This window comes from Cyprinus carpio, chromosome A16 (genome assembly GCF_018340385.1).
Source record: "Cyprinus carpio isolate SPL01 chromosome A16, ASM1834038v1, whole genome shotgun sequence".
NCBI lineage: Eukaryota > Metazoa > Chordata > Actinopteri > Cypriniformes > Cyprinidae > Cyprinus > Cyprinus carpio.
Genome location: NC_056587.1, coordinates 7592336 through 7620013, shown reverse-complemented (window position 1 = coordinate 7620013; position 27678 = coordinate 7592336). Strand labels below are relative to the sequence as shown.

At 38.1% G+C, this 27678-nt stretch overlaps 2 protein-coding genes across 3 annotated transcripts; one reads left to right on the top strand and one right to left on the bottom strand.

Moving 5' to 3' along the window:
- The first annotated feature begins 641 nt into the window (after window positions 1-641).
- Window positions 642-3531, top strand: LOC109106681 (transcription factor Sp8-like). 2 transcript variants are annotated; one of them, XM_042772332.1, is made up of 2 exons: window positions 642-790; window positions 1164-3531. In XM_042772332.1, the coding sequence occupies exons 1-2, from the start codon at window positions 770-772 to the stop codon at window positions 2508-2510; spliced, it is 1368 nt and encodes a 455-aa protein (XP_042628266.1). In that variant the 5' UTR covers window positions 642-769; the 3' UTR covers window positions 2511-3531. The 2 variants fall into 2 exon arrangements, with proteins under 2 accessions (XP_042628266.1, XP_042628265.1); XM_042772331.1 differs by lacking the exon at window positions 642-790 and adding an exon at window positions 797-1052.
- Window positions 3532-4940: 1409 nt separating this feature from the next.
- LOC109106436 (ATP-dependent translocase ABCB1-like) lies at window positions 4941-26763 on the bottom strand. The gene is made up of 28 exons (XM_042772334.1): window positions 26675-26763; window positions 25844-25955; window positions 25271-25334; window positions 24999-25149; window positions 24652-24739; window positions 24313-24504; window positions 24020-24191; window positions 23730-23854; window positions 23368-23545; window positions 23156-23269; window positions 22932-23042; window positions 22577-22702; window positions 22266-22469; window positions 21593-21763; window positions 21240-21401; window positions 19913-20146; window positions 19666-19815; window positions 19371-19475; window positions 16112-16189; window positions 15910-15993; window positions 11590-11793; window positions 11350-11450; window positions 10288-10428; window positions 9338-9494; window positions 9055-9252; window positions 8760-8966; window positions 5850-5996; window positions 4941-5436 (listed from the first exon to the last, which is right to left on the bottom strand). The coding sequence occupies exons 1-28, from the start codon at window positions 26724-26726 to the stop codon at window positions 5236-5238; spliced, it is 4029 nt and encodes a 1342-aa protein (XP_042628268.1). The 5' UTR covers window positions 26727-26763; the 3' UTR covers window positions 4941-5235.
- Window positions 26764-27678: the final 915 nt, after the last annotated feature.

Below are 27678 nucleotides of genomic sequence, written 5' to 3'. Positions count from 1 at the left end.
TGTTTGTGAGTGTGTTACTAAGGGGAGAGTGAAAGAAAGAGATGGTATGTTATAATATAAAGTTATGTGAGTTTATATACATATTGATTTCGTTAATACATTTTTAAATCAATCGACGCGCAATGCACGCTTGTTGACTTTCTTAAACTTATGTTTACTAAAGGAAAGTTTTATTAAACGTGTTAATTTTCGAAACAATGGTCAAACATTTAAAGAATAGGAAAATTATTTTCGAAGGCAACCTGTTCGTTTTTTGTCTTGCTGATCTGCACGGCATAATTTCTTTAAAATTGTTTATGGGAATCTACATTCTATAAAACAACCTTTAAGACTATGACAACGACTTGTAAGAGTGATATGATATACAATAGCTGATTTCCATTATCACAACTTGTAGCAGACGTTACATAAAAAGAATAAGAATAATTCCTAACAGATCAGGGGTCCAGTAACCTCGTTAACCTTTTTAGAAAAAGAATAGAAAAGTTTTCCCTAAAACTTCCAGTCCTACTCATTTAACTTCAGTTTTATTATGAGGGGGGTGTTTTTGTCTGAAGTGCTCTATCGATGACCTCACTCTAGAATGTGGCCGCGTGAAGGTACGGCTCTTCCTGATTGGTCGCCCGTGTCACAGCGGCACTTCAAAGCCGTGAGAGGAGCTACAATTGTGCTGGAATGGGCGGACCACATCATTGTATTGCACACCTCTAAAAAAACAGTGCTCTGATTCATAAATATAAAAAGATCCTCTGAGGAGGACACTTTTGTGATGGCAACTTCACTTCTAGGGGTGAGTCTAAGGAGTTTCGTGCTGGTTTAATTAGTTTCCTTTATTGTCCTGCAGTGGGGATTAAAATTTCTTGGGTCAGCCGGGGAGAGAGTCACTTGATTATGTTTTAAGCGAGAGAAACGGGCAGGACTTCCATTTCTCAACTTCGACATTGTATGTATAACATATATTTGGTATTTATATGTTGTGTTTCGCTTTTGTTTTGTGTTTGCGAGTGGTTGTATTTCCGTGGTTAAGTTTTCGTTACTGCCAGATACTTCAGGTATGTTGGTGTTGTACGATAAAAGACAGCAAGTTAAAGGTGTTCTTCGAAAGCACCCAGTTTCCAAATATACCATGTTTCCTTACCTTCTAACTTTTTCTTTTGTTCCAGGAGGAGCCGAGATTGGGGTCGACTCCTTTAGCCATGTTGGCTGCGACGTGTAACAAAATCGGGAGTCAGAGTCCTTCTCCTTCCTCTATTTCGGATAACTCCTCTTCGTTCGGAAAAGGATTCCACCCGTGGAAACGAGCGACAGCCAGCAGCTGTAGTTTGGGATCCAGTTTATCCTCTTTCGCTCGGAATGGTGGTGGTTTAAGCGACTCTTTTGGCACGAACACTTCCACGGGATCCAGTGCCTTTTCCTTAACTTCTGGTACTTCATCCAACTGCCATTTCGGAAACGACTACTCCGTTTTCCAGGCGTCGGTTTCCAACAACTCCCAAGAGCCCAGCCACCAGCCCATGTTTATTTCCAAGGTGCACACGTCCGTGGACAGTTTGCAAAGCATTTACCCGAGAATGAGCGTGGCGCATCCCTACGAGTCGTGGTTCAAGTCCTCGCACCCTGGCATACCCACCGGGGATGTGGGCACCACGGGCGCATCCGCGTGGTGGGACGTGGGAGCCGGTTGGATTGACGTGCAGAACCCGAACGGAGCCGCGCTCCAGACGTCCCTTCACTCCGGTGGGCTGCAGACTTCTTTACACTCTCCTTTGGGGGGATACAACTCAGACTACTCGAGTTTAAGCCACTCTGCCTTCAGTACCAGTGCGTCCCCGCATCTCCTGACCACAGGTCAGCACCTCATGGACGGATTCAAACCCGTGCTCTCCTCGTACCCGGACTCCAGTCCCTCTCCTCTGGGTGGAGCGGGAGGTTCCATGTTGACAGGGGGTCCGACGGCCTCGTTGGCGGGGTCTCCGCGGTCCTCAGCGCGGCGCTACTCGGGCAGAGCGACGTGCGACTGCCCGAACTGTCAAGAGGCGGAAAGGCTGGGTCCAGCTGGCGCGAGCCTCCGCAGAAAAGGGCTTCACAGCTGTCACATTCCCGGGTGTGGGAAAGTGTACGGCAAAACGTCGCACCTCAAGGCTCATTTGAGGTGGCACACCGGAGAGAGGCCGTTTGTGTGTAACTGGTTGTTCTGTGGGAAGAGGTTCACGCGCTCCGACGAGCTCCAGCGACATTTACGCACGCACACCGGCGAGAAGCGCTTCGCTTGTCCCGTGTGTAACAAGAGGTTCATGCGGAGCGACCACCTCAGTAAACATGTCAAAACACACAGTGCTGGAGGCTCGTCAGGGTCGGGGTCTGGGGCGAGTGGAGGAAAACGAGGGAGTGACACCGACAGCGAGCACAGTGTGCCCGGTAGCCCCTCGTGCCACTCACCTGACCTGTTGCAACCTCCCGGGTCTGTCCCGACGACGAGCTTGAACGGCAGTGCAAACTCCCTCGATTAATCTCATTCTAAATGCACGTACACGAATCTCGAATGGACTAGAAACTCATCTGAAGGTTCAAAAAAAAAAAAAAAAAAAAAGGTTGTGCTGTTCGTTCGGTAACACTTTATAAAAACTTTCAATAATTACAGTTGTTAACAAACACTATCAGATCGCTAGTTAATGCACTTTCAATTCTGAAAATCTTATATGAAACAATATAAACCAAAGTTTCCTTCATTTTTAGCTATTCGAGTGTACAATAACTAATTTTCTGTTAAGCTTAATACTATTTGTTAAGTTAAAATGAAAGTTATTATAAAGTGTCACCTGGTGAAATAACCGTGTGGCCATTTCACTTGGATGTTGTAAAGTAATTCAATTTACGATTAAAATGTAATTTACTATGAAGTAAGCCTGTTTTGGTCTGCACAGATTCTGTGTGACATGAATTTGGTAAAATAAGGGAATATTAAAAATGAAAGAATCTGATTTGTGCATTCTGATGGGTATTTGTCAAATAGTCTTATTTTACTTACTGTTGTTATGAAACAAAAAAAAATGATAATAATAATATTTTACCCATCAGTGAAGTGGCCTATCATTGCTGTTTTTTTCTTCCTTGTTTTTTTATTTTATTTTCTCAAAACCAAACGGTGGCACTTTATTCATGAACACTACTAAAATCCAATTTTGTAAGGATAAATTGCCGTAGTGTTGAATAGACTTCGTTTTGTCATTTACAAATTCATTTCTTTAATATTCGAAAAACAGTCTATATCGCACATTGTTCTTTGTCGAAACTATAGACTACAAATCCTAAGTTTGTATGAAATGTACTTATTTCTTGTTGCTGCAAAATAATGTAAATATTGAAAATAAAAAAGAATAGACTAGACGGTTACTCCACACTGATGTAAAACTTGGCTATGTATTTGTTCAAGACACTCATTTTGAATAGTATTTTTAAGTTGTATATATTGACTCTAGTAAATATCCAAAATTGTACGGGAGTGTGTTTTTTTTTTTTTTTTTTTTTTTTTTTTTTGAAGAAAAACGTATTTATCCACGAGTTGGACTTGATTTGTTTTTGGAGGTCTGTCACAGGACGCACTTTGAAATGATTTGTAAGATTTTTAATTCAGAATTCAGTGTTTAATCACGTTTTCTAATTTATGTTAGCATGCACATGTAAGGTGAGCGTTTTTTTCACATCGTTCATTTGAGAAATTGGCTTTCTAATTTAAGCCACTTAATAAAGTCAACATGGATTCAGCCACAGTGAACGGTTTGCCGTTGATATTACTGCAATGTCCAATTTCTATAAAATAATATGTGCCAGTGCAGGACCTGTTACGCCATTTCAATATCAATTGTAAAAAAATAAAAATGTGTTCGAGTGTTAAAACTGCAGTTGTTGTGAAACCCACGAAAAACGGCTTTAGTAAATTAATGTTTACTATTTGCTACAATTATAACACTTTTTTTTTTTTTTTTTTTTTTTAAGAGTTGTACAAATTCCCTTAGTAGCATGGACAATAAACCTAAACTTCTGAGAACGTTTTGTTTGAGCTAAAATAAGAACTGTAACGTAAAATTATTCAGTCACTCAGTTGTTGAATTTAAAAACGGTGACTAGAAATTTAGGCTTCTGTTACTTTATGAAAGATATACTTTTGCAGTTACTTTAAAATAAAATAGGCATACATAAATATCAGAGCACCAACGAAATAACAAAAAATAAATGTTACATCTTCGGTGGCCAAAACAATTCATGTTCAAGGATTTTAGTGATTATCAGAGTGTGTCTTTAGAAAATAAACATATAAAGAATATGTTATAAAGAGTTGGTTACATACGAAAAAAGAATATTAACAAAAATTTACTGCTACATGTGACCATACAAACAAACGCACATGCACAAAAGGTAATATGCTAATCCAGCGAAGAGTTTGGGAACTGAAATGTACTTTAAACAAGTTTAACTTAAACTTTAAATAAAAAGTTTCATTTAAACATGCCTTAAGAAGAAACAACAGCAGAGAATGTTGGATAATTTATTTTATAAACTCGATCTTAACAATAAGCAGTGCATAATATTAACAAAAATAATACAAGAATAATAGCAGTAACTATTCGAGAGACAATAAAGTTAAAGCCTGTGCAGAAAAAAAAAAAGTTGGAGGCTCAAAGCACGGGCACATTGCGCCCCCATGCGCCGAGCTCATATAAACAAAACCAATATTCACATTCAAAGGGTTTATACCACTGTACAAACGTATACAATCTTCAAAACATTATGAAAGTGCTGCAATTATCTGTTAAAGCAGAGACGTATTGATATACAATCTTTTTCTGTTTATATAAGAATATTACCCAAACAAAGAGTTTTAAAAAATTCTAAAATTTTTTAGAGTGTAGATATACAATCTTTTTCTGTTTATATAAGAATAGTATTTTTTCAAAGAGTTGTAACAAATGTGTAAATAGCAATTATGCCACATTTTTCATTTCTCCAATAAATATCTAGTCACATGGCATTGACTTTTTTTTTAAAGAGTTTAAATATTTAAATGATTTTTCAAAAAAAGCTTCTTGCATCAATTTTACAGTAAGATTGCAACATCAGTGACAGAGAAGATAAACTATAATTTTAATTTAATGTAAGATTAACTACACCATTTAATTTAACTTTGCCCTTTATTTTAGATACACAACCATTGGAATAAATCAAAGGGAGCTTAAGTTAGTGAGCAGATACTTGTGCATTCACCAGAGCACAGTAGGCTCCTTGTTTGGCCATGAGTTGGGCATGTGTTCCCTGCTCAGTCACTTTGCCATTCTGAACAACCACGATGATGTCAGCATTGTAAATAGTGGACAAGCGATGGGCAATAACAATACATGTGCGGCCAAGCCGAGCATCATCCAGGGCCTTCTGCACAATCTGTATAACAGGAAAGAAAGAAATGGCCAAAACTTTGAGGAAACATTTACTACAGGGAGCACTTAATGGACACTAAGCAGTAAATGTTAAAGCAGCGCTTTATAATTTAAATCTCTTGATTCGATTCTTTGATCTTTTTGATTTGTTTGATCTTCTTTTTGTTTCCTTTTCTAAATGTAATAAGAAAGTATGTAGAATGTAAATTCATAATTTTAAAGGCATTCCCTAAAACCAACAGGATCACAGGCACACAAGTTCAAACTACCAAAAGTTCCACCTGCTGGTTGGAGACAAAAATGCACAATGTCTATACAGCATTAAAAAGACAAGATTTTTAATAAATCTAATTAACTTAATAATCATAAACTCTTAAATACTTTTGAAAATATGTATGTGTAACAGCCTTTACAAACCTTCTCGCTCTCTGTGTCGAGAGCAGATGTGGCCTCGTCCAGTAGCAGAATTTTCGGCTTGCGGACCAGAGCTCGAGCAATGGCTATCCTTTGCTTCTGTCCTCCAGACAGCTGAGTGCCTTTATCTCCAACTCGAGTGTTGTATTTCTGTGTGTATATACATGATGAAAATAGACAGTTTTTATTGGTGGCTTTCAATATAATATAATATAAATATAATATAATATAATATAATATAATATAATATAATATAATATAATATAATATAATATAATATAATATAATAGATACTCTTCAGAAGTCTGGGGTAAGATATTTATTTATAGTTTTATTTATTTATTTGAAAGAAATTCATATTTTTATTCAAATTTATCAAGTTTTATTTAATTTGATCATTGAGATGATATATTATAATATTAAGTAATATTTTGAACTACTTTTTATTTTAAAAAGTTCTGTTTTCATTTTAGTTAAAGATTTAGTCATTTTGTTGTCTTTTTATAATATGTTATTTAATTTTTGTTATATGTCTATGTAGTTTTCCTTAATTTTTAGTTCAGTTTTAGTTGTTTTAGTTCATCAAGACAAACTAAATGAAAATAAGAAATGCTGCCTTGGCAACTAGCTAAAATAAAATAAGTGTAAGTTTATATATATATAATATATATATATATATAATATATATATATTGTCATGTAGGGTTTTGTTTTGTGTTCATTATATATATATAATATATATTTTAGGTAACCATAATAATCCTGTTGAACATTTGTCATGTAGGGTTTTGTTTTGTGTTCATGTTCATGTTATTTTATTATTTTACACGCTTATGATTTGATCATATTCGTGTAGCTGCACGAACCAGTGACGCTTCAACCTGCCAAAAGGGGTGGAGCTGACTACTATATAAATTGTTTAAGAGTGCCATTTCATCAGAATTTTCTCCTTCAGTGATAAAGATCATCTCCTCGCTGACTCTGCAAGCAAGAAGCCGAAAAGAAGAGCAGAAAGAAGCTCAGCTTCCTGCTCGCTGCTGTGAGAAGGAGCCACCACCAGCAGAAGAAGCTTGACTTCTTCCCCTGCTGCCATCCGGTTTTCAAAAAGCATATTTTCTGAGCAAATTTCCACTGCGACATTGTAGCAAATGTTGCACCGCGAGTGTTGGAGTGTGAGTGCGTAGCCTTTCATGCAGAGGCTGTACTCACTGAGGCAGAATGTTCTCACTGTTCTTCCACGAAGGCGGTCCTCCCCGGCCTGCTCTTCCATTTCCCCTGGCACCATATCATATTTCGTCAACTTGTCCTGTTTTAGTTTTAGTCGAATAAATGTCTGAGAATTTTACTCTAGTTTTAGTCTATAATGGTTAAAATTAGGAAAAAAATATATTTTGAGGTGCAACGCCGACCTCAGTCATCATCATCTCAGAGCTGCTTCCATGTACAACTGTTGGCACAAGCTACATTAAAGTGATTATTACGTTTTGAATATTGATTTTTTTTTTTTTTTTTTTTACAAAAACGCATCGATTCGCTACAGGAGGCCTTTGTTCACCCCCCGGAGCCATGTGAGACATTTTTTTTTTTTTATGGATGGGCGCTTTTTATTTAACTTCTTTTGGGCTGATGCACTGCAACACCCGCTAAGTGCCATTAAACAGCTTGAAAGATCAAAGGCAATTTTTTCATATAACTCCGATTGGATTCGTCTGAAAGAATAAAGTCATATTCACTTAGGATGACTTAAGGTTTAAGTAATTTATGGGTTAATTTTCATTTTTGGGTGAACTAACCCTTTAAGAGATTGAAGACTATGAGGAATTTAAACACATTTACACTGAAGAAATTACTTGTCCACGAAAGAGGATAAAACTAATTGTCTTTATCAGTGCAGTCACAAGTTAAAACTTGTGAAGTTAGTTTACATAGTTGATAATATATAGTGTTAGACACTTAAACATGTGAGGTCACATGTAGTCATTTTTAAAGAGATATCTATTGATTCTACAGCTTATTTATATTACATATGATCTGTATATATTAGTGTTCATTTAAAATAAATGCTTTATAATAACTGTTAAACTAAAATTGCTTGTATGTAATGGATTAATAATAACATAAATCATATAATAATTATATAAATCATATATAAATTATATAAAATAATTCCAAGTAATTACAATTAAAGCTAGACCATTTTGTTGTCATTTTTTAATTTAATTTATTTATTTGACCTTTAATTTGGAGGAAGAGAAACTGGGGGAGTGACTTTTTTGCGTCAGACATGTGCCACTTTGCTCACATCTGATTGGTCCAATTTCAGTTTGAGAACCATAAGGCTTGTTCGGCTTGAAGACTGATCGGTATATGACATCAAAGTACCACGAGAGTGATTCAAAAGCATGCAGAGTCATCTGCTCTCTAGAGGTCTCTCGGTACTTTGATGTCATACACCGTTCGCCACTTTAAGTCGAACACACCCATCACCACGACTAAACTACAAAATAAAAGACATGAAAACATGAACACAAAACAAACCTCAAAACCCATTGTGACAACATTCTATTTATCAAAGATAAAAAAATTAAATTAAATTAAACCGTTTTACCAAAAATGTTAAGCAGCACAATGTTTTCAACACTGATAATCAGAAATGATTCTTGAGCAGCAAATCAGTTTATTAGAATAATTTCTGATAGATCACGTGACACTGAAGTCTGGAGTAAAGGCTGCTGAAAATTCAGCTTTGCCATCACAGGAATAAATTACATTTTAAAATATATTAAAATAGTAATAATGTAATAATATTTTACAATATTTCTGTTTTTACTGTATTTTTATTAAATCAATATGTAGTGTACTTGTTTGTAAAGCAAAATTTATAAACACACATCTATAGAGACATCATGCATACCTCTGAAAGGCCAATGATAAAATTATGTATGTTGGCCTTCTTCGCAGCATCCTCAATCTCTTCCTGGGTGACGACACGGCTGTTGTCTCCATACTGAATGTTCTCAGCAATGGTGCAATCAAACAGGATGGGCTCCTGAGACACCAGACCCATCTGTGTGCGCAGCCATGCCAGGTTCAGATATCTGCTGTCATTACCATCTACAAACTGTGCATCAAGCAAAAACCAGACAAGAATGTGAGGCGTAAACTGATCCCTTGAGCCAAGGGCACACAAAACCACCTGATGAAGTTACCACTTGGCCTGCCGCAGGGTCATAGAAACGCTCCAGAAGCTGAATGGTGGTGCTTTTGCCACAACCACTGCTGCCCACCAGGGCCAGCGTCTGTCCCTGAGACACGGACACATTCAGGCCCTGTAGGACTTTCACATTCTGACGCGCTGGATAAGAGAATTGCACATCTCGGAATTCAACATTCCCTGAAAATGTTGTCTGAAAAAAGATTTTAAAAAAAGGTTTTTATTATATATTGTGCTTTTTGGTGACCACTTCTAACGTTTGAGATTTTCATACTTACTGGTTGTTGTCCAGACTCATCATAGATATCAATGGCTGGTTTCTTTTCCAGCAGGAGTAAGATCCTCCCAGCTGCTGCTTTGGCTTTTGCAAAGTCAGGGGCGAATGATGAGGACTGACCAATGTTCTTTGTAGCAAAGACAATCACAGAAAACACCCTGTGGAGGACAAACCAACACATAAACACATTAAAGAGTAAAGCCCTGTTCGCACGGGATTAGTATTATCTTGGGACCTTGAGTGACATCTGAATTTCGTGTGGTGCATTCACACGGGATAAGCAAAGCCTGTGATTTTACTCGAATTGACTGAATTATCTCCCGGATACCCGGATGTCAAGACTTTGAGAGTCCCGTTCTATGGTTCAGATGGATTAAAAAAAAAATAAACTAATATAGTCTCGTGCGCTGTGACATTTACATTTCACCAGGTTAAAATAATATCTCAAGGTTTATGCTTGATTTATTAGTAATACATTAACCTCAAAACCTTTTCAACTTTCTCTTTCTGTAAATTGTATATAGCGATATGACAGCACCCAAAATACTATCAAACACTCCAACACAGCTCCATTCTTCGCGAAAGATGGATAAAAAGGCACACAGGAAACAAAAACCTAGATGATATAAAAAATGATATACGACCTGCCAAATACTGGCCAAATGTTGATTCGCACGGGACTAATATTATCACAGGACCTCGGTGTTCGGCGAAATATGGTAGGTCTTTTGCGGGGGAATTTTTACTTTACAAATTACAGACATGGCCGATTTGCACGGGATTAAAATCATAGACAACCTCCGCAATTATTATAAATGACTGGAGGTCACCAGGTAATACTAATCCCGTGCGAATAGGGCTTAAGTCTGATATTTAAATATCACACACACATGCATACACTGTATATATATATATATATATATATATAGTCTTTATAAAAACTGTACTTACAGGAAAACATTTTCATACTCTGTGTAGCAGCGTGCAATAAGCCAGGCTCCAAAGCGGAAGATTGCAGCATTGACCAGGTAAGGAATGGCTTGGGCAAGAGCAAAGGTGATTCCGTAGATGGGCGCTTTACTCAAACTAGATCTGAAATATCACATATTACTGTTTATAAGATTTGGCTGAATCAGATTGTGGCATTAGCTGAGCAGATATGTTAAGATACGGATAAAATTAGCCGTTTGCAATTTCTGAGATTTCAAAATTTTTAGTGCCCAGTATGCCCACATATCATGATTTCCTTGTGAGCAGTGTTATTTTAGTATTATTTATATACAATTATAGTTTTTATTAATATTTTTAAATTAGCATTTATTTTTATATTTATTTTTTTAACAATTCTGTTATGTGATTTTTCATTTTCAATGGTCAGTGAAAATGAAAAAGCACATAACAGAATTGTTAAAAATATAATGAAAAAAATGAAAATCTAAAAATAAAAGCTAATTTTTTTTATTAAAATTATATATATATGTGTGTGTGTGTGTGTGTGTGTGTGTGTGTGTGTGTGTGTGTGTGTGTGTTTAGCTTTGGTACTTTAACTTAATAGATTTAGTTAACTCTGCTTGTGTTATATTCATGTACAAAGACAATGATAAGCATGAAAAAAAAAAATGATAAACATGATAAAAACAACAAAATTAAATAACTGGGTATATATTTTCACTGTAGTGAAGTCTAAGCAAATTATTAAATATAACTTTTAAATATCTAAATAAATATGAATATTTATTAAATATAAAAAAATAAATATATATTAAATTTCTATTACAGTAATGTTAGGGTTATTAGCCTGAAGAGAATTATTTTCAGTTCAATGTGCTTTTAACACAAATACAATTCCAAAGCTGTTAAAAATTGTTGCATTAAACGAAAATGAAATATTTTAGGTTAACTTTTAAAGCCCCTAAAATACATTATACTAAAATAAATACATTAAAATACATTTCAGAGCCCAGTTTGAAAACCCCTATATTAAAGTGTTTAGTGTTAAAAAGAGGATTTTACTTGTATGGCTTGCTCAGGCTCTCAATAAACTTGTGGAAGAAGACATCTTCACGGGTTAATGAAACAACTGTTCTGAAGTTCTCAACAGTTTCTGTGGATATCTGTGGGGAAGAGTTAGAAATGTTATCATCAGTTACCAGTCAGTCTTACATAATCATTTATTGCATAAATTGAATTACATAAACTGAACCAAACAAAAAAAAACCAAACAAAAAAAAAACAATGACCAGTGTACTGTACCTTGCCAGACAGCTCCAGTGCACTCTGATCTTTGGATGTGTGTCCTGCCATGGCTCTCATCTGGATGAATCTTGCCCCCGTGAGGAAGGGGACACAAGCAAGAATAAGCAAGGTGAGCTGCCAGCTATGGATGAAGGCAACAATGACAGCAATGCCAAGAGAACAGATAGTGTTTGTGGCTAGACCTAATCTGGATCCTGCTGCCTACAGATGAGAAGAAGAGAGAAGAAAAAAAGTTGCTACCCAACTAAGCAGGTTGTTGTAGTAAAGAATAAAAGTAAACGAGGCAAACAAAATGGGGGATTTTTCATCTCATGAGTGAGTACATTAAAATTGATCAAAAGTAACAGTAAAGACATTAATAATATTACAAAATATTTATATTTTAAATAGAGGCTGTTCTTTAGAACTTTCAATTCATCAAAAATGTATCATGGTTTTCACAAAAATATTAAAGCAGCACAACTGTTTTTAACATTGATAATAAATGTTTCTTAAGCTGTCATGGTCCCGGAAGAGAGATAAGGCAAAGACTCAGTTGCAGGAATGAATGGGCTTTTATTAACAATAAAATAAACAAAAACTACCACGAGGGGGAAAAACAGGCAGGCCAGGACAGGACAGGGCACAGCACAGCAAGGGGAATATACCATACACACAACAATGACTCTCAGGCATACAGGTGCAGGTCATATATTTAGAATATCATCAAAAAGTTGATTTATTTCACTAATTACATTCAGAAAGTAAAACTTGTATATTATATTCATTCATTACACACAGACTGATATATTTGAAATGTTTATTTCTTTTAATTTTGATGATTATAACTGACAACTAGAAGTTTAGGAAAATCCCAAATTCAGTATCTCAGAAAATTAGAATATTGTGAAAAGGTTCAATATTGAAGACACCTGGTGCCACACTCTAATCAGCTAATTAACTCAAAAGACCTGCAAAGGCCTTTAAATGGTCTCTCAGTCTAGTTCTGTAGGCTACACAATCATGGAGAAGACTGCTGACTTGACAGTTGTCCAAAAGACGACCATTGACACCCTCACAAAAGGTCATTGCAAAAGAGGCTGGCTGTTCACAGAGCTCTGTGTCCAAGCATATTAATAGAGAGGCAAAGGGAAGGAAAAGATGTGGTAGAAAAAAGTGTACAAGCAATAGGGATAACCGCACCCTGGAGAGGATTGTGAAACAAAACCCATTAAAAAATGTGGGGGGGATTCACAAAAAGTGGACTGCAGCTGGAGTCAGTGCTTCAAGAACCACTACGCACCCGACGTATGCAAGACTTGGGTTTCAGCTGTCGCATTCCTTGTGTCAAGCCACTCTTGAACAACAGACAGCGCCAGAAGCGTCTTGCTTCAAAAAGGACTGGACTGCTGCTGAGTGGTCCAAAGTTATGTTCTCTGATGAAAGTAAATTTAGCATTTCCTTTGGAAATCAGGGTCCCAGAGTCTGGAGGAAGAGAGGAGAGGCACACAATCCACGTTTCTTGAGGTCCAGTGTAAAGTTTCCACCAGTCAGTGATGGTTGGGGTGCCATGTCATCTACTGGTGTTGGTCCACTGTGTTTTCTAAGGTCCAAGGTCAACGCAGCCATATACCAGGAAGTTTTAGAGCATTTCATGCTTCCAGCTGCTGACCAACTTTATGGAGATGCATATTTCATTTTCCAACAGGACTTGGCACATGCACACAGTGCCAAAGCTACCAGTACCTGGTTTAAGGACCATGGTATCGCTGTTCTTAATTGGCCAGCAAACTCGCCTGACCTTAACACCCATGGGGTATTGTAAAGAGGAAGATGCGATATGCCAGACCCAAGAATGCAGAAGAGCTGAAGGTCACTATCAGAGCAACCTGGGCTCTCATAACACCTGAGCAGTGCCACAGACTGATCGACTCCATGCTACACTGCATTGCTGCAGTAATTAAGGCAAAAGGAGCCCCAACTAAGTATTAAGTGCTGTACATGCTCATACTTTTCATGTTCATACTTTTCATGTGGGCCAAGATTTCTAAAAATCCTTTCTTTGTATTGGTCTTAAGTAATATTCTAATTTTCTGAGATACTGAATTTGGGATTTTCCTTAATTGTCAGTTATAATCATCAAAATTAAAAGAAATAAACATTTGAAATATATCAGTCTGTGTGTAATGAATGAATATAATATACAAGTGTCCACTTTTAGAATGGAATTAGTGAAATAAATCAACTTTTTGATGATATTCTAATTATATGACCAGCACCTGTAAACAATGAAATATAGGACTGCAGACACCAGGAGAATAAATAGGGAGACAAACAAGGAGGGTAATGAGGGAGACACAGGTGGGGTAACTGAAACCATAATGAGATAAGAAGGACAGAGTCAGACAATAAACAGGAGAGCACATGGCACCAACGATAAACAACAAGCCATGTGCTTAACAAACAGACAGGGTGACCTCTGGTGGCCATCTAAGGCACACCAGCCGATAAACATGGTGGAACCCCCCCCCCCCCCCCTTTTAAGGAGCGGATTCCAGACGCTACCCAGTCCAAAACAGAAATCAAAGTCCAGGAGGGAGGTGGACCGGAGGCGGTCCAGGGGCCGGGATGGCCGGCCAGGCCCGTGTGGTGAAACATGCGGAACTGAAGCCCTCCAGGGCGGAACATGCAGAGCTGAAGCCCTCCAGTATGGAGCAGGCAGAGCTGAAACCATCCAGGGCAGAGCAGACGGAGCTGAAGCCCACCACATTGGTGTAGGTGGGGCTGAAGACCACCATGGCAGCGTAGGCAGAGCTCTTGACCACCACAGCTGAGCAGATTCATGGGTTGGAGTAGGCTCTGGAGCAGACACATGAACTGTAGCGGATTCTTGAGTGGACTCAGAAGCGGTCCATGCCCGCAGAACACCCCTGAGGTGAAAGGTGAAGACAGCCTTGCTGACGATAGCAGCAGCAGTGAAATTGGGCGGCTCTGTAATGTCCTCCATGGCCGAGACTAGGAGAGCAGGCTGCTCAGTGATGGCCTACATGGCAACAGCAGTGAGAGTGAGCTGTTCTGTGGTAGGCTGTTCTGGAGTAGGTAGCTCAGGTACCACTGGGACCACCGAACTTGGGACCACCGGAGTTGGGTCCTCCAGGACCACCGGACTAGTTAAGAGCCTAAAGATGCAAGCAGCTCACACTGACAATAGAGGTGGGTGGGCCAAACTGGAAACTAGTCTCAAACGCCTTGGGCCCACCTTAATGGCTTCATGCTGTACGTTCATGATACCTAGAAACACTGATGCGGTATCCATGACGGCTGAAGACTCTGGTGTGGAAAAAGAGACCCTGGAATGGCAGCCATGTCAGGATGAGAATCTGGAGTGGCAGCCATAACAGGAAGAGACTTTGGAGTGAGCCCATTCTCTGCTGAGTCCTCATGTGGCTGTTTTGTTCTGTCATGGTCCCGGAAGAGAGATGAGGTGATGACTCAATTGCAGGAACGTATGGGCTTTTATTAAGAATAAAATATACAACAAAAACTACCCAGAGGGGGAAAAATTGGCAGGGCAGGGCAGGGCAGGGCAGGGCAGTGGGAACATACCATATACATGACAATGACTCTCAGACAGAAACAGTGAAACAGCACAGGGCTGCAGACACCAGGAAAATAAATAGGGAGACAAACAAGGAGGGTAACGAGGGAGACACAGGTGGAGTAACTGAAACAATAATGAGATAACAAGAAGGATGGGGTCACAAAAAAAAAAACAAAGCAAATTGCACAAACAACAAACAAGCCATGTGCTTAACAAACAGATACGGTGACCTCTGGTGGCCATCTAAGGCACACCAGCCGATAACCGTGACATAAGCAGCAAATCAGCATATTTCTAAAGGATTGTGTGACACTTAAGACTGGAGTAATGGCTGCTGAAAATTCAGTTTCACCATTACAGGAATGAATTACATTTTAATATGTACCCAAACAGAATATATTTATTCTAAATTGTACTGATTTTTGACAATATTAAAGTTTTTACTGTATTTTAAATACATAAATGCAGCCTTGGTTAGCATAAGAGACTTCTTCAAACAATATTATAGACCCAAACGTTTAAATGGTTGTGTATTTCAAATAAAGTTGAACTATTAGTACTGAAAGCTGTAGTCATATGGATAAGCTCACACATAAATACGACTGAAAAATTAATTCAGCCAGGCCTATAACAGTTTAATGAGATGGATGTAATGAACCGGAGCCAAAAACACAGACTGTATCCACAGTGAAAGCTTAATTACTGGTTCTGATGGCAAATCACTGTGTTCCACTCACCCCTTTGACCAGAGACGCATCTGTGGCTAATTTAGTGGTCAGGACTCCCACTGCATTGTTGTCGTCATCAAACCAAGCAATCTCCTGTTAAGGGAAACAGGCTTGAGGATGAAGCACACATTTCAATAGCTATCTGTTTGTGCCAGATTAGTTCTCAACTGCATATAGTAATCGAGTGAGAGATGTGGGAAATGTGCTGTACCTGTCTCATCATGGCGTTGAAAGCCTGACTTCTCAACCTCATGGTTAGAAGCTCACCAGATTTACCAAACATGAAGCCCTACATGACAGAGCACCAGATGTGAAACTTACATACAACATTTATTCCAGAAATATATTAAGCAGAACAACTGTTTTCAACACTGATAATAAAAATGTTTCCTTAGCACCAAATCAACATACAAATTTTTGAAGAAACATGTGACTCTGAAGACTGCTGAAATTTCAGCTTTGACGTCACAGAAATAAACCACATTTTGTAAATTACATTGTTATTTTATACACTTTTTACATTTAACTTTTAATTTTTGATTTATATTTTAAATTGTAATAATATTTCACAATAATATTTTACTGTTTTACTGTATTTTTTAATTAAAAAAGCAGGAATGGTGAGCATAAGAGACTTCATTTTAAAAATCATTAAACTTTTGAATGGTGTATTGGTTGCAGTGAACACTTGCAGTAAAATAATTTATTTATAAACTAGATACTAGATTGATTGAAGTCTGTGCACAATTCACTAGAATGATGCTAAGGAATTGTTAGATGACTGTTAGCATTCTGGTTGGTTGATACTAAGGGTAAAGGGAATCCAAGTTTAATATTAATGGCTGTGGGTTTGTTCACATCTCTAACCCCAAGTATGAGTAGAAATGCTAGTAACGTCTCCAGGTTACGCATGAAACCATGGTTCCCCAAGGGAACGAGACGCTGTGTTGAAACACTATGGGAACACCTTCAGCATGTCCATGCTTTGAATCATGTGTTTAATCAGACCAAGGGATGGGCAAAACTTCAGGGGCTGGTGACGAAGAGATTAAGAAGCTTTAAAAGCAAGTGCGGTGGAACCGGCGTCAGCTTTTAGGAATGAAGCAAGCGCTCGCAGGGATGCTGGAAGTATGGCACTGAGGCGCAGCATCTAATTCCCTCGGGGAACCATGGCTACATGCATAACCTGGAGACGTTCCCCTTCAGGAACTCGAGCTGTGTCAAAACGCTATGGGAACGAGTGTGCCCACGCCACCAGACTTACAAATCCCTGCCTAGTGTGGAAGAGCACAGCTAGGGTGAGAGAACAGAAGAGCCCAGAGTGTCTCGCATATCTAGGTCATTCATACTGATAATTATTGATGTCATATCTAGTTGCCGGTGCGCACCAACACATGACAATCTCTTAGGTCCAGGAGGAAGTGTTTCAATGCTAGAAACACGGCCAGCATCTCCAGGCAGTTGATGTGCTGCGTGAGATGGCGACCACTCCACAGACCATGGGCCGAGCGACCACTCATGACTGCTCCCCAACCAGTGAGGGATGCGTCCATTACTAGCATTACATGCAGCAAGGAGCTCGCGGCACCGGGCCCTGAGACAAAAAACAAGGTTTCCTCCACATGTCTAAGGGACAAAGGCAGCGCCGCATGATCTTGAGCATGCCAAGGTCCTTGGTCTTGAGCCACCACTGTAGGGGTCTCATGCACAGCAGACCAAAAGGTATCACGTTGGACGCAGCTGCCATTAGACCCAGCAGTTTCTGAAACAGCTTGACAGTGAGTGACCGGCCTTCTCTCACTATCGCAACTGCAGTGAGGATCGACTCGATCCAAGCAGGAGACAGACGTGTCTGCTTTGTGGTCAAATCCCACACCATGCCCAGATAAGTGGTTCTCTGTACTGGAGAAAGCACACTTTTCTTGGCGTTATGTCTTAAACCCTCTTTCATGTGAGCGAGAACGATTGATCTAATATCAACCAATCGTCGATGTGGTTGAGTATGCAGATGCCCTGCAGTCACAGAGGAGCCAGAGGAGCATCCACACACTTCATGAAAGTGCGGGGTGAGAGTGCAAGGCCGAAGAGAAGAACCCAATATTGGTAGGCTTTTTGCCCCTGAAAGCCAACCTCAGGAACTTCCTGTGATGGGAAAGGATGGGGATGGGCCGAGCTCTAGGAGTGGAGGCCTCAGCATAATGTCTCTCTAAAGCAAAAGGAGGCCTTTACACCCCACACTAGCCTGAACTCACAGACTGTCCTAGCAGAGCTCTGGCGAGCGGAGGCCTCAGAAACTCTCTGTAGCGAGAGGAGGCCTGACTCGCAGCGCAACCCTCCATCCTTTTTTGGAACGATGAAGGGCAGATGTAGAACCCGGACTCCCTATCGAGAGGAGGGACCACCTCGATGGCCTCCTTCCTCAAGAGAGTGTTTACTTCTTGTTCCATTACCAGAGCCAGCTCAGGGCCAACCAGAGTGGCAATCACCCCGTTGAACTGAAGGCGGAAGTGAACCACGCTGGATTCTGTAGCCTCTCTCTACAGTGTGCAGGACCCACCGAGACACATTTGGCAGTAGTTTCCACGCTGTCAAATAGTCTACTAAGGAAATCAGTCTCTTGAGACTGACCACTGGTGTAATCAGAGCGCCTAGGTCAGTGCCCTGAAGCGGCGAACCGGCAGGAGACGGCCAAACTAGCTGCTCTAGAGACCTCCGAAGAGGCAGCAAGCCTCTTAGTACCACTACGTTTCCAGGCGGTAACTGAGAGAAGCTCTCACCGGAGACAGCTGCACCCTGAAGCAGAGCGATCTCCTGGGGGCACTGAGGAGACACAGGCACTGTGTAATGCGGTGTACACCACTCTTCCTCAGAGCGGGCCGGCCCTCAGAAGTCCTGTGCCTTAGACGTCAGGACGTCTAAACGAAGACTATCCAGTGAGAATGATGGTCCGCAGATCCGCCTTCGGCCTGGAAGCCCCACGCTGACTCTAAATTCTGGGGAGTACGAGAAGTGACGCTCCCAGAATGAGGAGCTGGAACACAGTAGGTTGGGACTGCTCCTGCCCAACAGCCCCTACTGACCGCCTCAACCTCCTCGGAGGAAGAGAGGTAAACACGTGCTCTTACTCGAGAAAATTATCCCAAGTGCCCCTGTATATCTAACTTCTCATAGTCAGATAAAATTCTTCATTTAATTTGACATACTGGAGCTTATAAGTGGACAAACAACACTAAATACGACAAAAATACAGAGCACTTGTTGAATGACAGAAAGCTGACGCTGGTTTCACAGCATGTGCTTTTATAGCTTCCTGGTCTCTACGTCACCTGCCCGTGACGTCTCGCCCCTTCCATTGGTCTGATTATACACATGATTCAGAGTGTGGTGACGCTGAAGGCGTTCCCATAGCGTTTCAATGTAACCTGAGTTCCTGAAGGGGGAACACTACTAATAATGCAACAAAGTCTCACCTGGAAGAAATAGGTTATAAAAGCCACTGCTCCAGTTAGTAGAAAGAAAAGTGAGAATATCATGGTCTTCTGTCGCTTTACTTCAGGGTCGACTTCTGCAAATACCTACAAACAGAAGAGATTCTATTGAACTCAACATGCTGGTAATCATTGTAAATGCTATGTGCTTATGGAACTAGTATAATATCCAATCCACATTTTTTTATGAATTAATTTGAAGGAAAATCTGAAGAAAAAATCCACACAATAGAGATTTTTATTCAGAGATGTGTGAACAAAGACAAAGGACACTCACACCAACGATTTTAGCAAACAGAATGGCCACACAGGGATAAACAGCTCCACCCACAAGGCTGGCCAGCGTGCCCACCAGCAGGTAAGGCCATTCCAGCTTGTTCAGAGCCAGAATTTTAGTAAAAGGTATTTCTGAAACATTCTCCTTTTCCTACAAGAAAATTTGAATTAAACAGGAACCAATTACTCCATTTATGAATCACCCATGTGATTCCCTCCGTAGCATCAAAGCAGTGGAGTGCTTGTACCTTTTTGTCTTTTTTGGATTTCTTGCTCTTCTTCTTTGCGGAGGACTTCTTTCTGGAGGAACGTCTCTCACTGCCGCGTCTTAAGCTTCGTCTAAGGGTTCCACTCTCCATTTGCCTTTCCATTCCTCCCTCAGGAGTCTCCGTTTCAGAAGATTCCTCACTGGTTTCTCCCTCAGAAACATCCTGAATATCATATTCATTGCCATCAAGATCATCATTTGGTCTCCCAGAGGTCTGTTAATGTAAATGAATAGAATCATGTTTAAAAATAAATAAATAAATAAATAAATAAATAAAGATAAAACATTATGCCAAAGAACTCCAAATATGGTGGTCTTCTTGTGAGAGTGTGAGAGACCCCATCCTAAAGGATAAAGGCAGTATATATATATATATATATATATATATATATATATATATATATATATATATATATATATATATATATATATATATATATATATTAGTGTATGAAAACTCCTTTAAACTGAGTGACAGAAATATTAAGTGTGATATTATAATGGTAATATTCCATTATAATTGTCTTTTTTATTGTCACAGCACTGCAACCAACACACACACACACACACACACACACACACACTACTGTTAAAAACTTTGGGGTCAGTTATTTAAAAAAAAAAAAAAAAAAAAAAAAACTTTTCAGAAAAACTATATATTAAAATTAATACAAAGTAAATAAAAAGAAAAGTTTCTAACAAAAAATTTAACAATAAAATAATTGTATTACAATAATACAATATATAACAAGTAAAACAATGAAACAAAATGTGTCATAGTTTCCACTAAAAATTTTAAGTAGCACAACTGTTTTAAACAATTTAAACATTTTATATTTTGATCAAATAAATGCAGCATAAGTGATTTCTTTCAAAAAAAATTAAATCTTACTGAACTTATATACATTTTATTTATTTTTTAAATATGTATAATTATAAGAAACAAATATTGTAAACAATTATGCATATATATATATACAAACAAAAATAAAACATATAATATATATATATATATATATATATATATGCACATACATTTTTTCTACTAACAATAAGAATACATATAAGATATATAAACCTTTAAAGTAATAATAAAACATTATTACAACAACTCTTACTGGTATTACTGTTACAAGCATTGGCTGTCAATAGAATTAAATAAATTTGATTAATTTCATGATTTATAGTTGAGAAAGCAAATAAAAGCGTAAGAATATCAGATTTAAGGAAACAACAGCACAGAAATTTAAAAAGTCGGTTCTGGCCCAATATTATTACATAGGCCATGTAAAGAGACAAACATGCACCTGTTGCATTACGAGAGAATAATACACTCCTTTCTTGGCCATGAGTTCTCTGTGGGTTCCGTGTTCCACCACTTTGCCTTCACTGAATCCAGCAATTATATCTGCTGAACGAATGGTTGACAGGCGGTGTGCAATCACAATGGTAGTACGCCCTGCTCTGGCCTAAAAGATAACAGACACAATCATTAATCACTTGTTTACTGCAGTGTTTATCTTTTGTTGGTTAATACTTTGTTAGCACCACAAAAACTGTAATAAATGACATTTACACCTATAATCTGCAACTATAACCTGTCTATTCCAGTACTCATGGAAATGCCTTTTATGTCACAGGGTGAATTGTTTTGCATCACCTTATCTAAAGCTGCCTGAACAATGGACTCGCTCTGTGTGTCCAGGGCTGATGTGGCTTCATCCAGCAGGAGGATTTTGGGGTTTTTAATGAGAGCTCGAGCAATAGCAATCCTCTGTTTTTGGCCACCACTCAGCTGAGCCCCTCTCTCCCCAACCATGGTGTTCAGCTTCTGTCTCAGAGAATTTTTTTTAAACATTTGACTCCATTTCAGACTTTACACAACTACACTGAAATAAAACAGTGACAAAATAATTTCCTTTCCCTAGTAAATTTTACAAACAATTGCAAACAAACAGCAGTTAACACATAATTTAAATGCGAAATTTTAAGGAAGAAAAACTTAAATAGTGTTTTCTTGTACAAAAAACACTATTAATCCTCTATTTGTTTGTTTGTTTGTTTGTTTGTTTACTTTAGTGCAGCTTACATACATAAGATCTGCTCAAAATGCAAAAAAATCGAAATATTTCTAAGTAGGGACAGACCAATATTAAATTTCTGACCTATATCAATAGGCAGATAATTAATTTTATGTTATGGTAATAACTGATAAAGGGCGGATATTAAAAGTCTACTTTGTCCAAATTATAAACATAGATGAGCTTCTTTTTGCCTTAAATGTTTAGGGGCTGAACTGAGTCAAAACATTTAATAAAAAGTACAGTACTCACATCTGGTAGTTTGGAAATGAAATCATAGGCATTGGCCTCTTTAATGGCTCGTTCAATGTCCTCATCAGTGGCATCTTCACGGCCGTAGCGTATATTCTCAGCGATGGTGGTTCCAAAAAGAACAGGCTCCTGACTCACAATACCCATGTTCTCCCTCAGCCAGCACACATTCAGAGAGCGGATATCATGGCCATCCAGAGTCACCTGCAAATGTACACATTTCATTAAAATGAACAACAACATATTTTGTGTGATGTGAAGTATTGAAATAATGCAGCTTTTACTGAAAGGTAAAATGATTTCAGTGTTACCTCTCCTGAATCAGGGTCATAGAAGCGCTGCAGAAGCTGAATTGTTGTGCTTTTCCCACAGCCACTGGCTCCAACCAATGCAATGGTCTTTCCATGAGGGACTTTCAGATTTATTCCCTGTAGAATCTGTAATGGGACACACTTGATCAGTCCTCAGTAGGTTAACATTTCTACAGATGCATAATATATCAGTACCGTATTGGTTATAATCCAACTTTACAGATTTAAATTTATCAGTATTAATTCTGTATCGGTATTAGTATTAGTGGATGTTTCTGTATACAATAATTTCAACACATAGAATGAATAGTATGAATAAAAAGTTCCTGACAGATGCAAAAATATGCAACTCTACCTTCACATCTTTTCTGGAGGGATAGCTGAAGTGGATGTTCTTGAATTCAATATCTCCTTTCACATGGTCTGGTTTGTGACCTTCTTTTGAACTGCTGTCAATGGGACGAGGCTGCAACAGGTAACAAGAACAGAAATAAGTCATCTAAAATAACAATACAGGTGTATACTGTATATAGTAAAAAAAAAAAAATGAACCTCATTATAAAGACTGAACTTTTTTACCATGTCAATTGTTTTGTAGACCTCATAGGCAGCACCCCGGGCTGTAGCGATGCTCTCCAGGTTTGGAGCTCCCTGACCCAAAGAGAATGCGCCAATCATCACAGAGAAGAAAACCTGGGGTCAAAAGAAACCAAGCTGGTGGTTAAGAAACATCTCCTGCTGTGACTTTATTCAGAGACAGATAAAGTCTTAAAAAAGTTTAATAAACTCACAATGATGACCCTTCCAATTGAGTAATTCTCTGGCTCATCCACAGAGAGTTTTGTCCCATACCAAAAAGCCAGCGCATAAGTGCCGAAAATAATGAACTGTGTCAAACCCATGGACACATTAGTGGTAATGGCTTTTTTTACCCCAAAGTTCTTTGCTTCTACCAAGTTTTTCTCATACCTTGAATACATAAAATAGTTTGTCACAGAAAACCATTTATCTTATATTATTTACAAACTCAGAACACAAGAATTTTCACATTCTTGACATTTAGAAGAAGGCCCAATCTTATCTCACGTTTAAGTTATTAGTTAAATTAGTTATGAACTTATGGTGATGAGTGAAAAGTACAGAATGTTCTCACTTTTCCACTGCCTTCTTCTGTCCGTTAAAAGCCACAACTGTCCTGAAAGCAAACAGAATCTCTTCAGCTACTGCTCCTGCTTTAGCATATGCTGTAAGCTCCTTACTGGTCAGGCTGGCAAGAATCTGTAGAAGACAAAAAGGTAAGATATTTACAAACAATGTTAATGAACTAAAATGCATATATATATATATATATATATATATATATATATATATATATATATATATATAATTAAGAAAATTTCAATATTTACAAACTATCATAAAAAATAAACACAATTTACATACTTTAGACCAAACAGCTGCTGATCCTGCCAGCAGGGGACTGACAGCAAGAATGACCAGCGTCAGCTTCCAGCCGTAGATAAGACCAATGATTAACCCAGCAATAAATGTGCAGAAGAACTGGACAAACACACAGATTTTGTCCCCAAGGCCATCGTTGATTGTGTTTATATTACTGCATTGAGGGAAAGAAAGGAGATCCATAAATCTTAAGTCTATCTTAACAATTGAGATGTAACCAAAGAACTGACTGGGTCACAGAAACAAGAGTCGGAACCTGGTTGCACTTTGCTTACTCTGTAAGTCTTATGTTCAGCTCGCCGATCTGATGCGTGTCAAACCATGACATCTGCTGATGGAGGATGGCATGAAAGTACTTTTCCCGAATCCTCTTTGTTTGCTTTGCAGCAGTTAGCAGGAAAAGCATTACCTGGAATGTTCCCAGGATCAGGACCGCAGCCCCGATTGCGATGAAGTAATAAGAATGTCTGTGTAAATAAACCAGCAAATTATGTCAAGGTTCAACAAAGAACTGAATGAATCATAGGTGGAAGATTCTAACAGTCGAAAAACTTCACTAAATTATTAATAGGAGAACTGAATGAGAATGAATCTGACACCAGGCGGCTCCTCACTCTGTCATTTTATCTTCAATGCCTATTTCAGGAGAACCAGCCAAACACGTTGAAGAGTTGATGAAGGTGAAGTTTTCAGTGAAGTTGCCTGCAAACATTTGGGAGCAACATTTCATGAAACTAGTAGTAGCCTACCAGACCACCACATTAAAGTAAATATTTATGAAATGATTGCTGAGCTGTAACACCAAGAGTTAAGTTTACATTAGCAACTCAAATCAGTCCATTCTACTGACAGACTTTAAAAGAGATATATGTCGCAAGGACTAATGTTTCAACCACATGAATTCATGCATGCCTAGACACATGTTTACATGGATGTTTCTTTATTGTACTATTAAATATACCTGTCAGATTTCCTTTCTGCCCACTCAACACAAAGCTGTCAGTCATTTGTCCAAACACAACGCACATGAGAGGCAACGCAATGCCATGAGCAGCTGCACACAGCAGGCCAATCAGCATAAGCAGCACCTCCAGACAGGTGGCATACCGAAACTGCAACAAACATGTAAGTCAAACACATGACCGCTGTCCTCAGGGTTTATCACTGCATGTTATATCACTGTTTATTAAAGCCGCAAATTAATTATGTGATGTAGAAGAGATGCACACTTACCAGCTGAAAAAATCCAACTGTTTTCACTGGCTCTTTCTTCTTTTTTGACTTTTTTGCTTTTATGCTATTTAAACAAGAAATAGTCAATTTAAAGTTTCAGATTTATTTATTTGTTTGTTTGTTTATAATTAATATTTTAAATATTTTTTAAATAAAATGTTTTAAACAAAATAATTTATAACAAATATATATATTTTTTTATTTCACCTTTATGAAGGCCTATTAAGGGCAATATAAATCAGAAGTTATCAGCGTATGTCAAATACTGCTACTGTATGAATTAATCGATAAATTCACAATGGTGTCTAAATCCATAGCAAAATTAGAACAAACTGTATGCCTTCTTCCTTCTTCCTTTTTTTAATTAAGTAATTGTAAACTTTATGCCATCTTCATTCTCACTTTTACCCAAACAATAAACCTAGTTAGGGTTACCCTAACCCTAACCCTAACCAAAAGAGATTATTATTAAAATATATATTTTACTATTAAATGTATTTAATTCAACTCAAAAGTTTGTAATTATTGTTTTTCAGAATAAATATAGGTCCACATTGGCGGGGGGGCATTTACCCTTTGCACTTTGATTTCTCAGAAGACTCCTTTGGTGGCTCATCTGGTTTGTCTTCCTGAGGTTTCTCATCCTGGGTGTAGGCTAGGTTGGTGAAGCCCTCAGGGATCACCTCTGCACAAAAGGTGTTTGTTTACTTAAGGAACAGGTGGTGTAAGTCTAAGGTGTCTGCCGATTATAAATAATTAACTCTAAATGACCAAGCATTGTGACCCTGGACCACAAAACCATTATAAAGTGTCAATTTTTCAAAATTGAGATGTATACATCATCTGAAAGCTAAATAAATAAGTTTTCCATTGATGTATGGGGATGTTATTAGGATTGGACAAAATTTGGCTGAGATACAACTATTTGAAAATCTGGAATCTGAGGGTGCAAAAATATGAAAAATACTGAGAAAATCGCCTTTGGAGTTGTCCAAATGAATTCTTAGCTATGCATATTACTAATCAAAAATGAAGTTTTGATATATTTACGGTAGGAAATTTACAAAATATCTTCATGGAACATGATCTTTACTGAATATCCTAATGATTTTTGGTATAAAAGAAAAAACAATAATTTTGACCCATACAATGTTTTTTTGGCTATTGTTAAAAATATACCCCAGCAAGTTTTGTGGTCCAGGGTCACATTTATATATATGAAGAACTGTAGTTTAAGAAAATTACTACTGATACAGCTATAATAATCCTAGTTTATATTTTAGACTTGCCATTGTGTACTATGAATATTGCTGGCTCAAGTAAGGGTTCTCAACTGTAAGTCACTTTGTGGGGAAAAAATGAATGAATGTAAATGTAAAATGTAAATGAATTTACAGAACACACCTTGCAAGTAAGGTGGAGGGTCTGTCGACTGAACGCTCAGCTCTTCTTTCATTGTGATAGCACAGTGTTTGTGTTGCTAGATAAAGAAAACAGTTGCTGTAAGCAATGCTGCTTCAGAGTGTGGTACAAATTTAAAACAAATAAAGTTTACAATTACAACCAATAGGTGTTGTATCCTTTTAATCAAAAAAAAATTAAGTTTCTGCCCAAATCAGAATTGTTTCTGGTCAGTATTGAAAAGTTAATTTTTAATTTTACGCAAAATGCAGTATTCGCAGAGTTATTAGGTCATGTTTACTTTTTTTCCAAACCGCGACAAATGCTAGTCTCCCTTTTTTGCAGAATGCGATATATCCGCTCAACCAATCACAGCGCACCATTCCACGCACTCTGGACAGTAATAGCGGCACTTTGAATACACTCTGCATCTTAGTTTTACTTCTCTACTTTGTACTTTGTGATCAACAAACAAGGGCTGCACGATAAATCGCATATGACTGTCATCGGCATCTCATCAGTAAACTCGGTTCTGTGATTAATAGCACTGGTAAATCTCCATCACGTGCTTTAAGATGGAGCGACATTTAATACACGGAGCTGTAGATCACTGACAAGCTGTGCTATATGGCGTTCATTAGATAAATCACATTCAATTATGAATGTGATATTGCGTAGCTTGTCAGTGTTAATGTTATTATTAATACCATTTATGTTTTTGTTAATACAGCATACCTGTATATCACAAGTCAACTAAATGAATGTAACATGGCAAAGATGAATGCACTTTTGAAAGCTGAATGTAAGGGAAATGTCATTTGGGGATTTCTGTGGTCTAATGTGATATTATTACTGTTCTTGTTAATGATGAAAAGGTGGAGCGGATGATACAGTAGAGCATACGGTGATATGGAGAGACAGAGGAAGCTGTTGACAAAGGAATTGTTGAATAAAGTCGTTATTTTTGTTTTCTTTGCTCACAAAAAAATTTCCTGTTGCTTCTTATA

Excerpts from the sequence above, each read along its gene's own strand:
- LOC109106681 (XM_042772331.1), top strand. The coding sequence starts at position 972 with ATGTTGTGTTTCGCTTTTGTTTTGTGTTTGCGAGTGGTTGTATTTCCG. Across the intron at positions 1,053-1,163 it reads GTTACTGCCAGATACTTCAG|GAGGAGCCGAGATTGGGGTC; the intron begins GTATGTTGGTGT and ends CTTTTGTTCCAG.
- LOC109106436 (XM_042772334.1), bottom strand. The coding sequence starts at position 26,726 with ATGAAAGAAGAGCTGAGCGTTCAGTCGACAGACCCTCCACCTTACTTG. Across the intron at positions 21,402-21,592 it reads TTCAGGCAGCTTTAGATAAG|GCCAGAGCAGGGCGTACTAC; the intron begins GTGATGCAAAAC and ends GTTATCTTTTAG. Across the intron at positions 9,253-9,337 it reads ATGAGTCTGGACAACAACCA|ACAACATTTTCAGGGAATGT; the intron begins GTAAGTATGAAA and ends ATCTTTTTTCAG.